Below are 18,129 nucleotides of genomic sequence, written 5' to 3'. Positions count from 1 at the left end.
GCCTCCACCACCTCAGTGGGCAGAGAATTCCAGAGATTCACCACCCTCTGGGAGAAGAAGTTCCTCCTCAACTCTGTCTTAAACCGACCCCCCCTTTATTTTGAGGCTGTGTCCTCTAGTTTTAACTTCCTTACTAAGTGGAAAGAATCTCTCCGCCTCCACCCTATCCAGCCCCCGCATTATCTTATAAGTCTCCATAAGATACCCCCTCATCCTTCTAAACTCCAACGAGTACAAACCCAATCTCCTCAGCCTCTCCTCATAATCCAAACCCCTCATCTCCGGTATCAACCTGGTGAACCTTCTCTGCACTCCCTCCAATGCCAATATATCCCTCCTCATACAAGGGGACCAATACTGCACACAGTATTCCAGCTGCGGCCTCACCAATGCCCTGTACAGGTGCATCAAGACATCCCTGCTTTTATATTCTATCCCCCTCGCGATATAGGCCAACATCCCATTTGCCTTCTTGATCACCTGTTGTATCTGCAGACTGGGCTTTTGCGTCTCATGCACAAGGACCCCCAGGTCCCTTTGCACAGTAGCATGATTTAATTTGTTTCCATTGAGATAGTAATCCCATTTGTTATTATTTCCTCCAAAGTGTATAACCTCGCATTTATCAACGTTATACTCCATTTGCCATATCCTCGCCCACTCACTCAGCCTGTCCAAATCTCTCTGCAGATCTTCTCCGTCCTCCACACGATTCACTTTTACACTTATCTTTGTGTCGTCTGCAAACTTCGTTACCCTACACTCCGTCCCCTCCTCCAGATCATCTATATAAATGGTAAACAGTTGCGGCCCGAGTACCGATCCCTGCGGCACGCCACTAGTTACCTTCCTCCAACCGGAAAAACACCCATTTATTCCGACTCTTTGCTTCCTGTCGGATAGCCAGTCCCCAATCCACTTTAACACACTACCCCCAACTCTGTGTGCCCTAATCTTCTTCAGCAGCCTTTTATGGAGCACCTTATCAAACGCCTTTTGGAAATCCAAAATCTAACTGAAGAGACATTCCCCAACTAGGAATTATCTCATTTCCCAATATCATAGCTACAGTTTTAACTAAGGAATCTTAACATGGGAATGCTTCTACCCATCAAGTGAACTGATTAATAATCACTAGACAGGAAATGTTCCCTTTTACTCGAGGTAGTACTCCTGTGGCATTCATTTGAAAATATTCCAATTGTCCTTTTGGACTTGGATGGTTTTCCATCTTAATCTTATAGTGTTGAACTGGTTCTACTTTTGCGCACTGAATAAATTGCCTACCGAATTTGACTATCAGTTCTCCCATTCCCTTCCATAACCAACAATTCCCAATTAAGCCAATCATTTTGTCCCATCCTGTGTGAGCTAAACCATGATGTACTGTAACAAGCCGTATTGCTTCCGGAGTATTATTTTCTTTTTACTTATCCAAACTCCATCTTGTCTTCTTTGCCCCTCTTTTCTCCTCCAATTCTGTTTTCCCTCATCTGAGGCCTGTTTTACATCAATGTCTGTAACTTCATTAACTTGTAATGCTGTTACCCCTGCTGTTTGGGCTACATCCAATTCCTGTTCTGACAATCGTTTGCCTGCTTTGTCAGCATTGGTGTTTCCCTTTTGAGCCTGGCTCCTAATCTTCTTGCACATTTGCTACAGTTGCTTCTAAGGGACTATGAGCAGCTTGAATTATATTTCTGATTAAATGCTCATGTTGGACATGACCACCACTGGAAGTGATAAAACCACGTCTGTCCCCAAGCTGTCCTATAGTAATGGACCACTCCAGAAGCATACCGACTGTCTGTGTAAACATTTACCTTTTTCCTTTACCCTATTCTAAAGCTTTGGCCTACGCCGAATTGCTCCTTGTGATTTGTTCCCGTGAAATCAGTATTCCTTCATCAGTTACCACTGCCCATGCAATATGGGTTTATCTTCAACATATCTTCTCGCCCACCTACATACAGATTAATTACCCCTTCTGCTAGGCCTTCACTTTCTTTCTCAGCTACTTCCGCTACACATTCATGTTCTGTTCCCTGTACTATCAATCCTCCGATAGGATCTTCTCTGACATCCCAGCTGGTTTTTACATGTTTGTCTCCTGGCAAAATATTTGCTTCCCATTTTGAACGTCTACCATCAGAGACCCATTTTAATCCCCCAGCTTCTAAAAGCTGGACAATTGTGTGAGGACTGTGGAAGATTATGTTTCCCATTAAGGTGAGTGGTTCAGATATTTTTATCGCCGAGGAGGTGCATGCCTGTACTCTTACAGATCGATGCATACCCCTTGCTACTGAATCTAACCAGGCTGAGTAATATCCTACTGGTCTTAACTTGCCCCCATGCTGTTGCATCACTACTGGTGAGAACCATTTCACATTTTCTGTCAAGGAAATGATGGAATGCAGGGAGCAGTAGTGAGGTCTGGCAATCCCAATGCTGGTGCCCTTATCATGGCTTGTTTTAAACCAAAGAAAGCCTGTGCTTCACCCTGTTCCCATTCAATCTCGTCACTGCTGGCTCTTCTTCCTTACTGAGTTCCTGTAATGGTTTAACAAAAACTGCATAATCTTCCACAAAATTCCTTCACTCATTGAAAAGTCCCAATACTTGACTCACTCCCTTTACTGTGGTCTGTTATACAGCTTTATTTTAAACACCTTTCAAGCATTCCTGTCTAATGAGACAAACAAGGACAGCAATTCAATTATTTCTTTATTTAACATTTTTAGTATCAAATCAAACATAAACAGTTGCAACTCATTAACTCTTTACTGAACTTTAACTATAACTGAACATCAAGTTTCAATTGAACTCTTAAACTGCACTTTAACTTTAACTGAACATCTACTTTAACTCAACATCAACTTTAACTATTTAACCGAGAATAGATATGACCGAGTTTAGGGAAACCTTGGCCAAAAGATATCCTCGATATAGAATCTACCTTCATCTTTGAAGCATTCTTCAGGGTACAGGTTTTCTTCTTGCGATGGTTGGTCTCTTTGAGTTATCGCTGCCAACAATGGACTCACGTGTCTTTTAAACACAATTCTCCATTTGCTTCCGGACAATTCTCTGTCATCCAGCCAACTGTGCAACCAGAAACTGATCACATGGCTTGGACATCCAGTGAAATTACTTTTGAACGACACCATGATGCTTAGTTCATTTTACATGTCCCATACATAGCAGCCATAAAAATTGGAGCCACGCTGTCTCAGTTAATGTCAACAACTTCCCTTATCTGGGTCAACATAGAAAGCTTCAGATCACAGCTTCCAGGCCAGAGAGTCTGATTTTAATCTATAAATTGGCCAACATTCCCAGCATGCTCAGCTCTCAGTCAGAATAGCTATTTTAAATCGATTATTGCCATTATTGTTGTTAAATCATTGTTGTAGCCATTCTTTCTCCATCCACAAGTCTTTGTACACAAAGCATAGCTTTCTTTCTACCCTCTGGAATTTCTTTCTTACCTTGTGATATGTCATGTCCCAAATATGTCACCTGTTTCTGCCCCAGTTGAGCTTTGTTAGGATTTGGTTTAAGATCTGCTGCTTGAAATGTTTGAATCACTCTGTGGACATCGAAACAATGTCTTAATGCACTTTCTGATGTAATCAAAATGTCATCTACGTATTGCAAAATGGTTGTACCTGAACAGTCCAGGGGTTCCTCTATTTGGGCCATATACTTGCGGAAGATGGCTGGTGGCAAGTGAATCCCGGTGTATTGCTGGTTTCCAACTGTCAATACAAACTTGTACTGATGTTTTTTGGCTACACAGTTTTGCCAAAAACCATGAGCTATGTCCAACACCATGAATATTATCTATATTATTCCGATGGTGCTGAGAATGCTAGCTGGATTTGCCACCAAAGGGTGCGCTCGAGCTGCATATAAATTTATAGTTATCCGATAGCTTAGGTCAGGTTTCTTTGCTGGCGGAAGTGGTGAATTGTTCCTAAAAGATATTTTGGTTACTATCTGCTGTTTTTCCAACTCTGCAATAATGTTTGTAACTGCCTCCACTGCCTCTGGTTTGAGAAGATATGTCTATGTGGAGGGGGAACATTCCCGCGAATTGTTATTGGAGGGACATTCAAATCCCCACAATCCTGCTTGTGTTTTGCCCAAATCTGCGGGTAATGTCTAGCTAGGTTCCCCATATTGTTCCTCCTTCCCAATTTGGTTGCAGAGCTGCTATTCTAGAAATACTGTTTCCCTTTCTCTGACCCCATCGATATCACTGGCAGGAGCTTTGCCAATTGATTTTACCTGCTCTGGTATCAATTATAGCCCCCTGTTGTTCTAACAAGTCTATCCCCAAAATATTTCCTTCTTCTGTCGAGCATATCCAAATCCGGACCGGTTCTTCCCTACCTCTTGTCTCCAGTTCAGTCGGCTCACTCAATAATGCTGTTTTTATCACTCCTGTTACCGCCTGCAAATGTATGGTCTGATCAGTTGTCGGAAGTTTTAAATCAATGATAGATATAGATGCCCCGGTGTCTATCAACATGTTGCAGCGTTGGCCTAACACTGTTCCACATTTCGAAAGCGGCTAATTGTCACTTCCGATCCAACAATTTCTGTAAAACCTCTACTGCCGGTTACATTACAGTCTGGCGCCTGCTGTGCTGCTGCAGGATACTGCTCCAGGGGTGGATTCGCTCTGTTGGGATCTTGTGCTTCTTTTCCTCCCCTAGCGACCAACAGTAGGTAATGTCATGACCCATTCTGTGATAATTACTGCATTGTTTCCCATTACTCTGATTATTTCTGTTCGGCAGTCTCTAGCAATATGTCCATTTTTTCCACACAAAAAGCATGTTTTGGCCCTGGGTTGTGACTGTTGGGCTTGTGGTTGATCTACCGGTACTGGAGTCTTTTTAAATTTTTTCTTGACTTGCCTCTGTTCTGTCTAATGGCCCAATCCATTACATCTCGGTAAGTGTTTCCGAACAGCATTCCTGCATCCATGATTCTGGTCAGAGCTGGACTCTTGAAACATTTCCAAAAAATATATCACCCTCTCAGTCAGGGTCCGAAAACCCTCCATTGTCTATATAAGCTCTAAACATTTGCTCCCCATATTCCTCAACGGATTTGTCTGTTTCCTGTTTAACTGATGTCACTTTAGTCCAATTTGCCTGTGTTTTATCTAAGGCTCGTCCGATTCCCCACTTAAAATGTGCTTTCAACCCTTTTCACTGTTCGGATTGGTCAGTTTATGGATCCGGCAACCAGACGCATTACTCCTTTCTAACTAGGGGTGGTAATGTAACAATATTCATCCATCCAAAGAGGCGCATCCAGCTGTCATGCTCCCGTGACTCGACCCCATCCTTATCGCCAAACATGTTGTTGGCGGGGTTTTCGACAAGGTGTCAATTAGATTCAGGAAACCAATGTCACAGTATAAAGGTAAAACTTTATTAAAAAGCAGTGATCAATGCAAGAGGTTACCTCGATGGTCACAGATAGAAAATGCCCAGACCACTTTGACACATTCTGAAGTTATCAGTAAAAACAGAACGGCTATACATTTACTTAATCAGATTCCCCGCCTTCCATTCATTAAAAATTAATTTAATTTAGTGTCAACATATCAACACAAATATTTGTCAAATACCTCAGCCAACTGTGTTGCCCTTTCCAGCATGGTCCTTTCTCATTGGTCCATTATCCCCGAAGGTTTTAGCCCTTCTTGGCTGAAGCTACTTCCCCATTGCCTGGTTACGGTAGATGCCACTGCAAGAGTCAAAGTGGTGGTTCCCACCAGCTCACTACCAAGCTGACTCGACAGGTGTCCAGGCGCACATCTATTCTGTGTCTCGGCAGTGACTGGACCTATTCATTATGGTGCAAAATATGTTCCCTCATAAGGATCTTCCAGATCTGAGTTTGCTAGCCAATGGGTTCCCAGGCCTTTGGCTCTAAACTTTATACCTTTCCCATCACACATTTTGGTAACTTGCATTAGCCAAAGTTTACAATCACAGTAAAATACTTGAAATACATTTAGAAATCGTAATTACTTGTTTTCAAACCAGTTACTTGTTTAATTCTCTTACTGCATCTACATGTATGTAAGTTACCATCTGACTCTTTACTGTTTGCTCTGCCAGTGCCTGTATGCTGTCTGAAACCTAAGAGAAAATGGAAAATAATTGCCTTCAATGCCATTCCCTCACAAAACATCCATTTCAGACTCTCCATCAGAAAATCTCTTTGGACAACATCATTTACTAGCCGGTAACAGCAAAAACCCTCAGACGATTACTTCATCCAACAACACATAAATAATGCAATGAAACCAGAATTTACAGCCACTGTGCATCAAACTGGAGTCACATTTAGGCTGGCCCACGTAACAACAGCAGATTTTGTTCCACAAAGGACATTGCTGCACCAGAAGCAGTTTTTCTCTTAAATCAAAATTGAAGATGACTTCATGACCGCCAAGACTGAGAACATTTCTTCAATTCCAGATCCATGGGATTAAAATTAATCTGTGAACTTAATGTCCATGAACAGCACCGTCCCCACCCTGTCAGGAGCCAGTTCATGTTGAAGGAGGTGACTACCTCTGTAATCACCTCAACATTAACAAGAGCCATTACACGCTCTGTTCCTGGGTATGGTGTTCTCCAAGGCGGCCTTCACAACACACAACGGCGGAGCGTCGCTAAACAGAGACTGATAGCCAAGTTCCGCACACGAGGACGGCCTCTACCGGGATCTTGGGTTCATGTTCCACTATCTGTAACCCCCATGCCTTGCCTGGGCTTGCAAAATCTCACTAGCTGTCCTGCCTGGAGATGAAGGTACACGGAGTTAGGGGTAAAGTGTTAGCGTGAATTGAGGATTGGCTATCGAATAGGAAGCGGAGAGTTGGAATAAATGGGTGCTTTTCTGGTTGGCAGTTAGTGACCAGTGGCGCGCCGCAGGGATCGGTGCTGGGGCCTCACCAGTTTACCATATACATAGACGATTTGGAGGAGGGGACCGAGTGTAGGGTAACAAAGTTTACGGATGACACAAAGATGAGTGGGAAAACGAATTGCGTGGAGGATGCGGAAAGTCTGCAGAGAGATTTGGATAGGCTAAGTGAGTGGGCGGGGATCTCACAGATGGAGTATAACGTTGACAAGTGTGAGGCTATACACTTTGGAAGGAATAAAGTAAAATGGACTATTATTTAAATAGTGAAAAATTACAACATGCTACTGTGCAGAGGGACCTGGGGGTCCTTGTGCATGAATCGCAAAAACTCAGTTTGCAGGTGCAGCAGGTGATCAAGAAGGCGAATGGAATGTTGGCCTTTATCGCGAGGGGGATAGAATATAAAAGCAGGGTCCCTTTATTTGCGGAAAGTACAGAGAAGGTTCACCAGGTTGATACCGGAGATGAGGGGGTTAGCTTATGAGGAGAGATTGAGTAGATTGGGCCTGTACTCGTTGGAGTTTAGAAGGCTGAGGGGAGATCTTATAGAGGCATATCAGGTAATGAAGGGACTAGACAGGGTAGAGGCAGAGAGATTCTTTCCACTTAGAAAGGAAACAAGAACTAGAGGACACAGCCTCAAAATAAAGAGGAGTCAGTTTAGAACAGAGTTGAGGAGGAACTTCTTCTCTCAGAGGGTAGTGAATCTCTGGAATTCTCTGCCCATTGAAGCAGTGGAGGCTACCTCGTTAAATATGTTTAAGTCACAGGTAGATAGATTTCTGATCAATAAGGGAATTAAGGGTTATGGGGAGCGGGTGGGTAAGTGGAACTAAACCACTATCAGATCAGTCATGATCTTATTGAATGGCGGGGCAGGCTCGATGGGCTAGATGGCCTACTCCTGCTCCTATTTCTTATGTTCTTATGTTTGCCCGTCAGGCCTCTTGTTTTGAAATAAATGCAGTTTAATCTGGACTTCCCTTGCTCTCTGCTCTGCTTTTGCCTGATCTGTCTGGTATTAGGATAACTGACACTACCTTTACTACTTAATGTGCTCTCTTTAACTTCTGTGCTCTCCACAACCTTCTCTCCTGTCTCTCTACTGCTTTGGGTTCCACCCCTGTGAAAGTAGTTTAAACCCTCCCGAGTGGCTCTAGCAAATCTCCCCGCCAGGATATTAGTCCCCTTCCAGTTCAGGTGTAACATGTCCCTCTTCAACAGGTCACCCCTTCCCCAGAAGAGATCCCAATGATCCAAAATCTAAATCCCTGCCCCCTGCACCAGCTCTCAAGCCACACATTCAGCTGCCTAATCCTCCTATTCCTACTCTCACTCGCATGTGGCACGGTTATTAGTCCAGAAATTACTACCTTCGAGGTCCTGCAATTTAGCCTTCGGCCTAACTCTCCACATTCACACTTCAGGACCTCATCCCTTGTCCTACCTATGTCGTTGGTACCAATATGTACAATGACCTCTGGCTGCTCACCCTCCCCCTTAAGAATGTCTTGCAACCGCTCAGAGACGTCTTTGACCCCGGCAGGGACAAGATATGAGAGTGCAGAAGTGATTTGTAACTTGTGGACCAATTAACAAATAAGAGTACATGGTGCAGAATGGGACCTACTCAGCTACTTGATAAACCGCGTGGCATGAAATGGTTAAATGGGATGAAGAGGCACTGACGCATACTTCAGAGAGAATGTGACATGAAGCCAATTCAATCTGAACATTATGCTCTCATCAGCAAACATCCCCATTTCTGACCTTGTGATGGAAGGAAGGAAATTGATTTTGATGGGCTGAGGAGACTACTCTGAGGAACTCCTGCAGTGATGTTCTGGAACTGAGATGACTGACCTCCAATAACCACAACCATCTTCCTTTGTGCCAGGTATGACTCCAACCAGCAAAGACTTTTCCCCAATTCCCATTGACTCCACTTTTGCCAGACTTGGTAAAATACTGTCTTGATGTCAAGGGCAGTCACTCTCACATCACCTCTGGCGTTCAGCTCTTTAGTTCACGTTTGAACTAAGATTTTAATGAAGTCAGGAGCTGAGTGACTCTGGCAGAACTCAAACTGAGCAGTCAGCAGCAAATCTGCTGTGGAGAAAGTCATACCAACTCAAAACACAGATCATGCCAGAACTGCTGCGTCTCAAGCATTTTTTAAAAATTTCACTGTATGCTGATATCGAGCAGGAACACTGCAAAATCTTCGGCCCAACCCCAGAAATACTGAGTGTAATTGTCAGTATCCCACTGCAGCCCAGACTGATCCCTATGCTGGCCCTTTCCTGTGCGTACATTTACCCAGTGCCCCATTGGGGAACATTCAGCCCCGGATATCCTGCAGGAGCAGCGCTGTGGGGCCGGGCGACTGAGTCACGTGACCCTGTTGCTGGGCCTCTGACATCACAATGGGAGATTCCAGCTTGAGCTTGAAACTGGGAAACGGCCAATCGGATTTCAACCTGGAGCGCAGCCGCTTAAAGGGGAGGGACAGGAAACCAGATGTTCATAGAATGAGAGCAGCAATGTTTAAAATTAACATTAAGTCAACTCCACACTCAATCCGTATCTTATATCTTGGAGCGGCTTCAGTTGATTTTCTCCAGTTGAAGTGAACCGATTCTTCCACAGCCTGTAACAGGTTTTAGATTAAACAAGAATCAATAGATTGCATAACAATAAAAATAACAGAGAGACTGCGATATTCCAATAATAAATAGACAACTATTATGCAAAAGTGAATGAATACCATTGATATGTTAATTATCAATTTAAACATTAATTAAAGCCACTCACTCGATTCGCTTCAGACTGCCACAGTTACTTATGAGGCGGCAAATCGCAGGAACAGATTGGTCTGTGAATGAGTTTAACTCCAGGTTCAGCCCTGTCACTGATTGGTTTATACTCAGAGCAGAAGCGAGATCATCGATACAAGAATCTGAGAGACGGGTATCATCCAGCCTGTGGAACAGAAACAGGAATTGCAGTAAATCCCAAAATTTTATTAACGTCATTATCGGTAGTACCAACAGTAATGTATAGTTTTAATAAATAGCATCAAGCAGACAGACTGATATTTTTTTTAAAAATCATTTACAGGATGTGGGCTTCGCTGGCTCGGCCAGCATTTATTGCCCATCTCTAGTTGCCCTTCAGACAGTGGCGGTGAGCTGCTCTCTTGAACGGCTGCAGAGCCTGAGGTGCAGATTCACCCACAATGCTGAAAGGGAGTGAGTTCTGGGATTTTGACAAAGTGACACAGAAGGAATGGTTATATATTTCCAAGTCAGGATGATGAATGACTTGGAGGGAAGCTTCAGGTGGTGGTATTCCCAGGTATCAGCTGCTCATGTCCTTCTAGATGGTAAGGGTTGGGGGTTTAGAAAAGCAGAAGAAACCTTAATGAATTCCTGCAATGCATCTTATAGATAGTGCATACGGCTGTCACGTTTGATGCTGGTGGAGGAAGTGAATGTTTGTGGAAGGGGTATAAATCAAGCGGGCTGCTTTAGTCTGGGTGCTGTCAAGCTTCTTGAGTGTTGTTGGCCCTACACTCATCCAGACAAGTGGAGAACATTCCACTACATTCCTGATTTGTAGATGCTGGACAGGCTTTTGGCGTTCAGGAGGTGAGTTACTCACCACAGGATTCCTAGCCTTTGACTTGCTCTGGCTAGCCCAGTTGAGTTTCTGGAGAGTGCAGGAGGGCAAGCCAGGAGCAACACCAGGCATACCTAAAAATGAGGTGCCAACTTGGTGAAGCTAGCCAAGTGGACTACTTGTATGTGGATGGTGGTGGACAATTAAACAACTCACTCCTCAGAGATGGAGGAGCCCAGCACATCAGTGCAAAAGACAAAGCTGAAGCATTCGCAGCAATCTTCAGCCAGGAGTGCTGAGTGGATGATCCATCTTGGCCTCCTCCAGTGCTCCCAATATCACAAATGCCAGTCTCCAGCCAATTTGATTCACTCAACGTGATATCAAGAAGCGGTTGGAGGTACTGGATACTGCAAAGGCAATGGGCCCTGATAACATTTGGCAATGGTACTTAAGACTGTGCTCCAGAACTTGCTGCTCCCCTGGCCAAGCTCTTTCAGTACAACACTGGCATCTCGCCGACGATGTGGAAAATTGCCCAGGTATGTTCTGTACACAAGCAGGACAAATCCAACCCATCCAATTACCACCACATCAGTCTACTCTTGATAATCAATAATGTGATGAGAGGGGTCATGAACAGTATTATCAAGCCACACCTGCTCAGCGAAGCCCACTTTGGGATTCGCCAGGATCACTCAGCTCCTGACTTCATTACAGCCTTGTTGCAAACGTGGACAAAAGAGCTGAATTCCAGAGGTGAGGTGAGATCAATATCCCTTGACACGAAGGCTGCATTCGACCTAGTGTGGCATCAAGGAGCCCGAGCAAAACTGGAATCAGTGGGTATCAGGGGCAAACTCTTTACTGGTTGGAGTCATACCTGGTATATAGGAAGATGATTGTGCTGTGGGGGATCAGTCAGCTCAGCTCCAGGGCATCTCAGGATTACCCTATCCCCTAAGGTAGTGTCCTAGGACTAACCATCTTCAGCTGCTTCATCAATGACCTTCCCTCCATCATAAGGACAGAGGTGGGAATGTTCGCCGATGTTTGCACAATGTTCAGCACTATGTGCGACTCCTCAGGTACTCGAGCAGTCCATGGTCAAATGCAACAAGCTCTGAACGGTATCCAAGCTTGAGCTGACAAGTAGCAAGTAACATTCGCACCACACAAATGACATAATTGACCATCACCAAGAAGAAACACTCTAACGACCACCCCTTGAATTTCAATGGTGTTACCATCACTGAATAGCCCAGTGTCAACATTCTTGGGGTTACCATTGACCCGAAACTCAACGGGACTCGCCACATAAAAACAGTGGCTACAAGAGCAGACCAGACACTAGGAATACTGTGGCGACTAACTCGCCTCCTGACGGCCTGTCCGCCATCTACAAGGCTTAAGTCAGGAGCGTGATGGAATACTCACCACTTGCCTCGATAGGTGCAGCCCCAACAACACTCAAGAAGTGTGACACCATCCAGGATAAAGCAGCCCGCTTGATTGGCACCACATCTACTCCCTCCTTCAGTAGCAGCAGTGTGTAACTATCTACAAGAGGTCCTGGAGCTGGGATGATTGATCTCCAATGCCAGGTATGACTCCAACCGGGGGAAGGTTTCCCTGATTCACATTGGGTCCAGTTTTGCGAGGGCTCCTTGATGCCATACTCGGTCAAATGCAGCCTTGATGTTAAGGGCAGTCACTCTAAGCTCAGCTCTGCCATTCAGCTCTTTTGTCCATGTTTGAACAAGTTCAGAGGCTGAGTGACCCTGGTGGAACCCAAACTGAGCGTCCATGAGCAGGTTATTGCTGAGGAAGTGCTGCTTGATAGCACTGTTAATGAACCCTTCCATCACTTTACTGATGATCAAGATTAGATTGAAGGGGCAGTAAATGGCTGGTTTGGATTTATCCTTTTTCTTGTGTGCAGCACATCTGTGGGTAATTTTCCACATTGCCAGACAGACACCAATACGAGCAGAACGGCAAGTTCTGGAACACACATCTTCAGTACTATTGCCAAAATATTGTCTGCGTCCATTTCTTTTGCAATATCGACCACCTTCAGTTCTTTTTTGATATCATGTGGAGTGAATCCAATTAGGTGAAGACTGACATCTGTGTTGCTTTGGGGGTGGGGGGGGGGGGGGGGGGGGGGGGTTAGACATGGATCGTCCACCCGTCACTTCTGGCTGAGGATTGCGGCAAATCCTTCAGCCTTATATTTTGTACAGTAGTGCTAGACTCCTCCATCATTGACGATGATAATTGTGGAGCACCTCCTCCAATGAGTTGTTCAATTGTGCACCACCATTCACAGTTGGACATGGCAGGACTGCAGAGCTTAGATCTGATCCGTTGGTTGTGGGTTGGCTCAGCTCTGTTTACCAATTGCTGTTTGGTACAAAAGTAATCTCGTGTTGTAATTTCACCAGGTTGACACCTCATTTTTAGGTATGTTTGGTGTGGCTCCTGCATGCCGTCCTGCACCCTTCATTGAACCAGGGTTGATTCCCCTGGCTTGATGGCAATGGCAGAGTGGGGGATATGCGGGGCCATGAGGGTGCAGATTGTAATCGAGTACAATTCAGCAGCTACTCATGGCCCAGAGCGCCTCATGGATACCCAGTCTTGAATTGCTAGATCTGTTCGAAATCAATCCTATTTAGCACGGTGGTAGTGCCACACAACACAATGAAGGGTATCCTCAATGTGAAGCAAATACGTCCTGTACAGAAGGACGATGCAGTGGTCACTCTTGCCGATATTGTCATGAACAGATGCATCTGCTGCAGGCAGGTTGGTATGGATGAGGTCAAATATGTTCTTCCCTCTTGTTGGTTCCCTCACCACCTGCTGCATACCAGTCCAGCAGCTATGTCCTTTAGCAGCCAGGCAGGTCGGTGTGTGGTGGTACTACCAAGCTACTCTTGGCAATGGACATTGAAGCTTCACATCTAGAGTACTTTCTGTGCCCTTGCCACACTGACAGCTTCCTCCAAGCACTATTTAACATGGATGAATGCTGATTTATCAGCTGAGGAGGAAAGTAAATAATAATCAGCAGGAGGTTTCCTTACCCATGTTTAACCTGGTTTCATGATACCTGGTTCAGAGTCAATGCTCACGACTCCCAGGGCAATTCCTTCCCGACTGCATACCATTGTGCTGCCACATTGATAAGACAGTACATATTCAGGAATAGTGATGGTGGTGCCCAGGATATTATCTCTGAGGTATGATTCTGTGAGTATGGCTATGTCAGGCTGTTACCTGACTAATCTGTGAGACAGCTCTCCCATATTGGCACCAGCCTCCAGCTGTTCGCAAGGAAGACTTTGCAGAGTCGACAGGGCTCGACAGTTGCCGCTGTCCTTTCTGGTCCGTACGTCGATGCTGGGTTGTCTGTCTAGTTTTATTCCTGTGTGTTTTTCTTTGTTGCAGTTTAATACAACTGAGTAGCTTCCAAAGCCATTTCAGAGGGTATTTGAGAGTCAACTACATTGCTGTGGGTCTGGAGTCACATGTAGGTCAGACCAGGTAAGGACAGGTTTCCTTCCTAAAAGACATTAGTGAACCAGGTGGATTTTTAAAAATCAACAATGATTTCATGATCATCATTAGACTTTTAATTCCAGGTGTTTTCTTGAGTTTAAATTCCACTATCTGCTACGATGGGTTTCAAACCTGGGTCCCCAGAGGATTTCCCTGAGTCTCGGCATTATGAGTCCAGTTACAATATCACACCACCACCTCTTGGAAAGGGTGCCTTTCCAGGCTCATTTGGAATGCAAAACTTATTTTGTCTACTGAAAGCTGCCTTTTTAAACCTCTCTCTGATGATTTCAGCCAGGCGAATGAGGTTGGCTTACTCGAGTATGAACTACCTGCTGAGTTCTTTTACCCAAAAAGATGTACCTGATGAGTCCTAATTGATGTTTAAATCAGGGAGCCTCATGCTCCCTATTTACAGCAGGTGTGTCAGACTCCCAGACTGTATTCAGCAGGGAGCAACTGGTGAGCGGGCTATGTACAGATGTATGGTGTAAATAAAGTAACTTGGTGACGGGACTTTCACCTCCGTGGAGTTATTACAGTGGCGACGAGAAAAAAGGAGTGAACTGAAAGAACTTGCTGAACTACTGCACATATTGAGGGTAAGCCATTGTTGAGAAAACATGCGACTGTTTGGGAAATTGGACTCTTTTGACCTCGCAGTGGAGGACTGGGCCTAATATGTCGAAAGGATGAAGTATTTTTTCAGAGCAAACAACATAACCTCAGATGAGAAGCAAAGGGTTATCCTGCTGACTGCGTGTGAACCAACAGCTTTTGCGATTAGGCACAGTTTAACTTTCCGGGAGGCACACAGTCCTTCCAAGATTTGTCAAACTTAGTTCAAGAATATTATGACCCGAAGCCACCCCTGATTCTATGGAGGTACCGTATTTAATTCACATTTGGAGAAGCGGGGGAGTCAATCACCAGTTGCTTAACAAGGCTAAGAGGCTTGAGAATACCGGGGGACACTAAATGAGATGCTCCGAGACCGAGTGGTGTGTGGAATTAACGATATGACTATACAGAATCACCTGTTGGCGGAGGCCCAGCTGGACTGTAAACAGGCATTACAGCTGGCCTTGTCGTTAGAAAAAGTGGCAAGCAGAGCGCATGAGTTCCAAGGTATTCTGATGGAGGTAGAGGCCAATACCAGGGAGACTGGGTTAAGGGACTACCACTACGGGGCAGGCCACTACATAGCGGCCCTCCGGAAGGATTCGGATACGAGGGAGCCCAAGTCCACCTATAGCACCAAGACAAGGTCAGGTTAAGCCCAGAGTGACAGCAGTTCCTGTAGAGTCCCGCCCGACACGACATTGCTGTGGTTGCCAGTGTCACGATGCACAGAGGAAAACCAAGTGTCCTAAACCAACATGGCCAAAAGGTACTCGTAGCCCGAGGGACAGGAGAATGCACAACCTGGAAGCTCCCCTCTACCTCTGACGAGGAACAGCTACTGTGCGTAGCGATGACAAAATCAGAACCTATCAAATTGTCAGCGAGACTGAATGAACGTCCAATTTTAATGGAGGTCAATAAAGGCGCAGCCGTATCGGTCATGGGGGAGACAGTGTTTAAGAAGATATGCAATGGACTCCAACCCTTAGCCCTGACCAAAACTTTGGCAAGGCTAAGAACCTATACAGGGGAACCACTGAAAGTGATGGGTACAACCCATGTGCCAGTTGCTTATGGGAAACAATTAATTAGCCTCCCATCAATGGTAGTGGAGGGTTCAGGACCGAGACCATTAGGGCAAAATTGGCTAAAAGAGATTCAGCTAGATTGGACGAATATCTTCCAGCTGAAAATGGTCGCCTGAGTGAGGTTCTGAGCAAATATCCGAAAGGAGTCAAGGGAAAATTGCACATCGACCCGGAGGCTGTCCCAAAGTTTTGCAAATCCCGACCGGTACCATTTGCGTGAAGGGTAAAGGTTGATGCGGAAATCAAAAGATTACAGCACAAAAGAATAATAAAACCAGTCCGGTTCGCGGAATGGGTGGCACCTGTGGTTCCTATCTTAAAGCCAGATGGCTTGGTGCGCCTTTGCGGCGATTTCAAACAAACGATAAATTGTTACTCTCAGCTAGACAAATACCCAATTGCCAGGATTGAGGACCTGTGTGGAAAGTTGGCACGAGGACTCCTATTCACAAAACTGGACATGAGCCATGCATACCTGCAACTACGGCTGGATGAGGATTCACAAAAATTCGTTACAATAAATACACTGAAAGGCCTCTTCCAGTAAAAAAGATTGTCCTTCGGGGTTTCATCAGCTTGTGCCATATTCCAAAGGATCATAGAGTGCATCGTACAGGGGTTACCACAGGTTGCCATTTACCTAGACAATGTCTTCATTATGGCCAAAGCAAGGGCAGAACATTTGCAGAATCTGGAGGAACTTCTCAGGAGATTTGCAGCAGAGGGAGTGCGTCTGAAAAGGGAGAAATGCGTCTTTTCAGCACCACAAGTAACCTACCTCGGGTACAAAGTGGATAAGTCGGTTTTACATCCTCTGGAGGATCGGGTGCAAGCAATAGAAGACGCCCCGGCTCCCACAACCATCCAAGAGCTACTGTCGATTTTGGGACTGGTAACATACTACGGGAAATTCATACAGAATAGGGCCTCCATTCTGGATCTCCTCCACCAGTTGCTAAAAAAGGGAAAAATTTGGAAATGGTCGACCCACCAGGACAGGGCCTTCAAGAAAATTAAACAGCAACTCTCATCCAAAAATGTATTGGTATATTATGACCCCAAGGAGGAATTGGTACTCATCTGTGACGCATCCCCATATGGAGTGGGCGCAGTCCTGGCACACAGGTGGCAGAACGGACAAGAACAGCCAATAGCATATGCCTCTAGAACCCTGGCAATGGCAGAGCAAAGATATGCCCAGATTGAAAAGGAAGGACTGGTGGTAATCTTCGCAGTCAAAAAATCTCACCAGTATTTGTATGGGCAAAACTTTACGATCGTAACAGATCACAAACCCTTGCTGGGCCTACTGAAGGAAGGCAAAGCAGTGCCGCCAATAGCTTCAGCCTGAATCCAGTGTTGGGCATTATTGCTGGCAGCATATCAGTATCGATTGCAGCACTGACCAGGGACAAAAGTGGCAAATGCCGATGCCTTAAGCTGGCTACCGTTACGGGACACCCCACCATTGGTACAGAATGGAGGAGACCGTGATGAGGTTAAACTTCATGGATACCCTCCCAGTGGATGCACACAGTATACGCCAGTGGAAACAGAAAGACCCTGGTATTGGCGAAGGTAAAGCACCTGGTGCTAACAGGACAGCTGGAAAGACTGGCCCATCCTCAGTTCCACCCATACTGACGAAAAGGGAGCAGATCATGGTGGGAGGTGGGTTACAGCTGTGGGGAGCACAGGTCATCGTCCCAAGGCAGGGCTGTCAGGACATACTGGTCGATCTACACCATGAGCACCCATGGAGGTATCAAAAATGAAGATGCTGGCCAGGAGCTATGTCTGGTGGCCAGGTCTGGACGCAGACATAGCGAAACTGGTGGGACAGTGCCAGAAGTGGCAACAGGGGCAGGAGGCACCACCGGCAGCCCCGCTGCATCCATGGGAATGGCCAGGCAGACCGTGGTCGCGACTCCATGTTGATTTTGCAGGCCCGTATTTGGGGTCCATGTTTCTCATGATCATACATGCTCATTCCAAGTGGTTGGAAGTCTATAAACTAAACTCGGCAAACACAATGGCAATCATTGTGAACCTGCGCACCTCGTTCGCAACACACAGGATCCCAGAGGTATTAGTTTCCGATAATGGTTCGGTGTTCACGATCCTAGAATTCACAAAATTTATGAAATCAAATGGGATCTGGCACATCAAGATGGCACCTTATCACCCGGCATCAAATGGGCTAGCGGAGAGAGCAGTCCAGACATTAAAGGCCGGGTTGAAATAACAGCCAGCGGCCTCATTAGAG

General features: G+C 45.5%; 1 protein-coding gene across 13 annotated transcripts in view; it reads right to left on the bottom strand.

Moving 5' to 3' along the window:
* Positions 1–5,429: 5,429 nt before the first annotated feature.
* The window catches only part of LOC144505278 (NACHT, LRR and PYD domains-containing protein 3-like), a 108,181-nt gene continuing 95,481 nt past the window's right edge, over positions 5,430–18,129 (bottom strand). For all 13 annotated transcript variants that reach the window (XM_078231339.1, XM_078231345.1, XM_078231348.1 and 10 more), the window contains 2 exons: positions 9,778–9,945; positions 5,430–9,613 (listed from right to left, as the gene is read on the bottom strand). In XM_078231339.1, the coding sequence (XP_078087465.1) occupies positions 9,523–9,613; positions 9,778–9,945 (259 nt within the window). In that variant the 3' untranslated portion in view covers positions 5,430–9,522. The remainder of the gene's footprint in view (positions 9,614–9,777; positions 9,946–18,129) is intronic.

The sequence above is a fragment of the Mustelus asterias genome, chromosome 16 (genome assembly GCF_964213995.1).
Source record: "Mustelus asterias chromosome 16, sMusAst1.hap1.1, whole genome shotgun sequence".
NCBI classification, from domain to species: Eukaryota; Metazoa; Chordata; class Chondrichthyes; order Carcharhiniformes; family Triakidae; genus Mustelus; species Mustelus asterias.
This window is presented reverse-complemented; position numbering and strand designations above follow the sequence as displayed.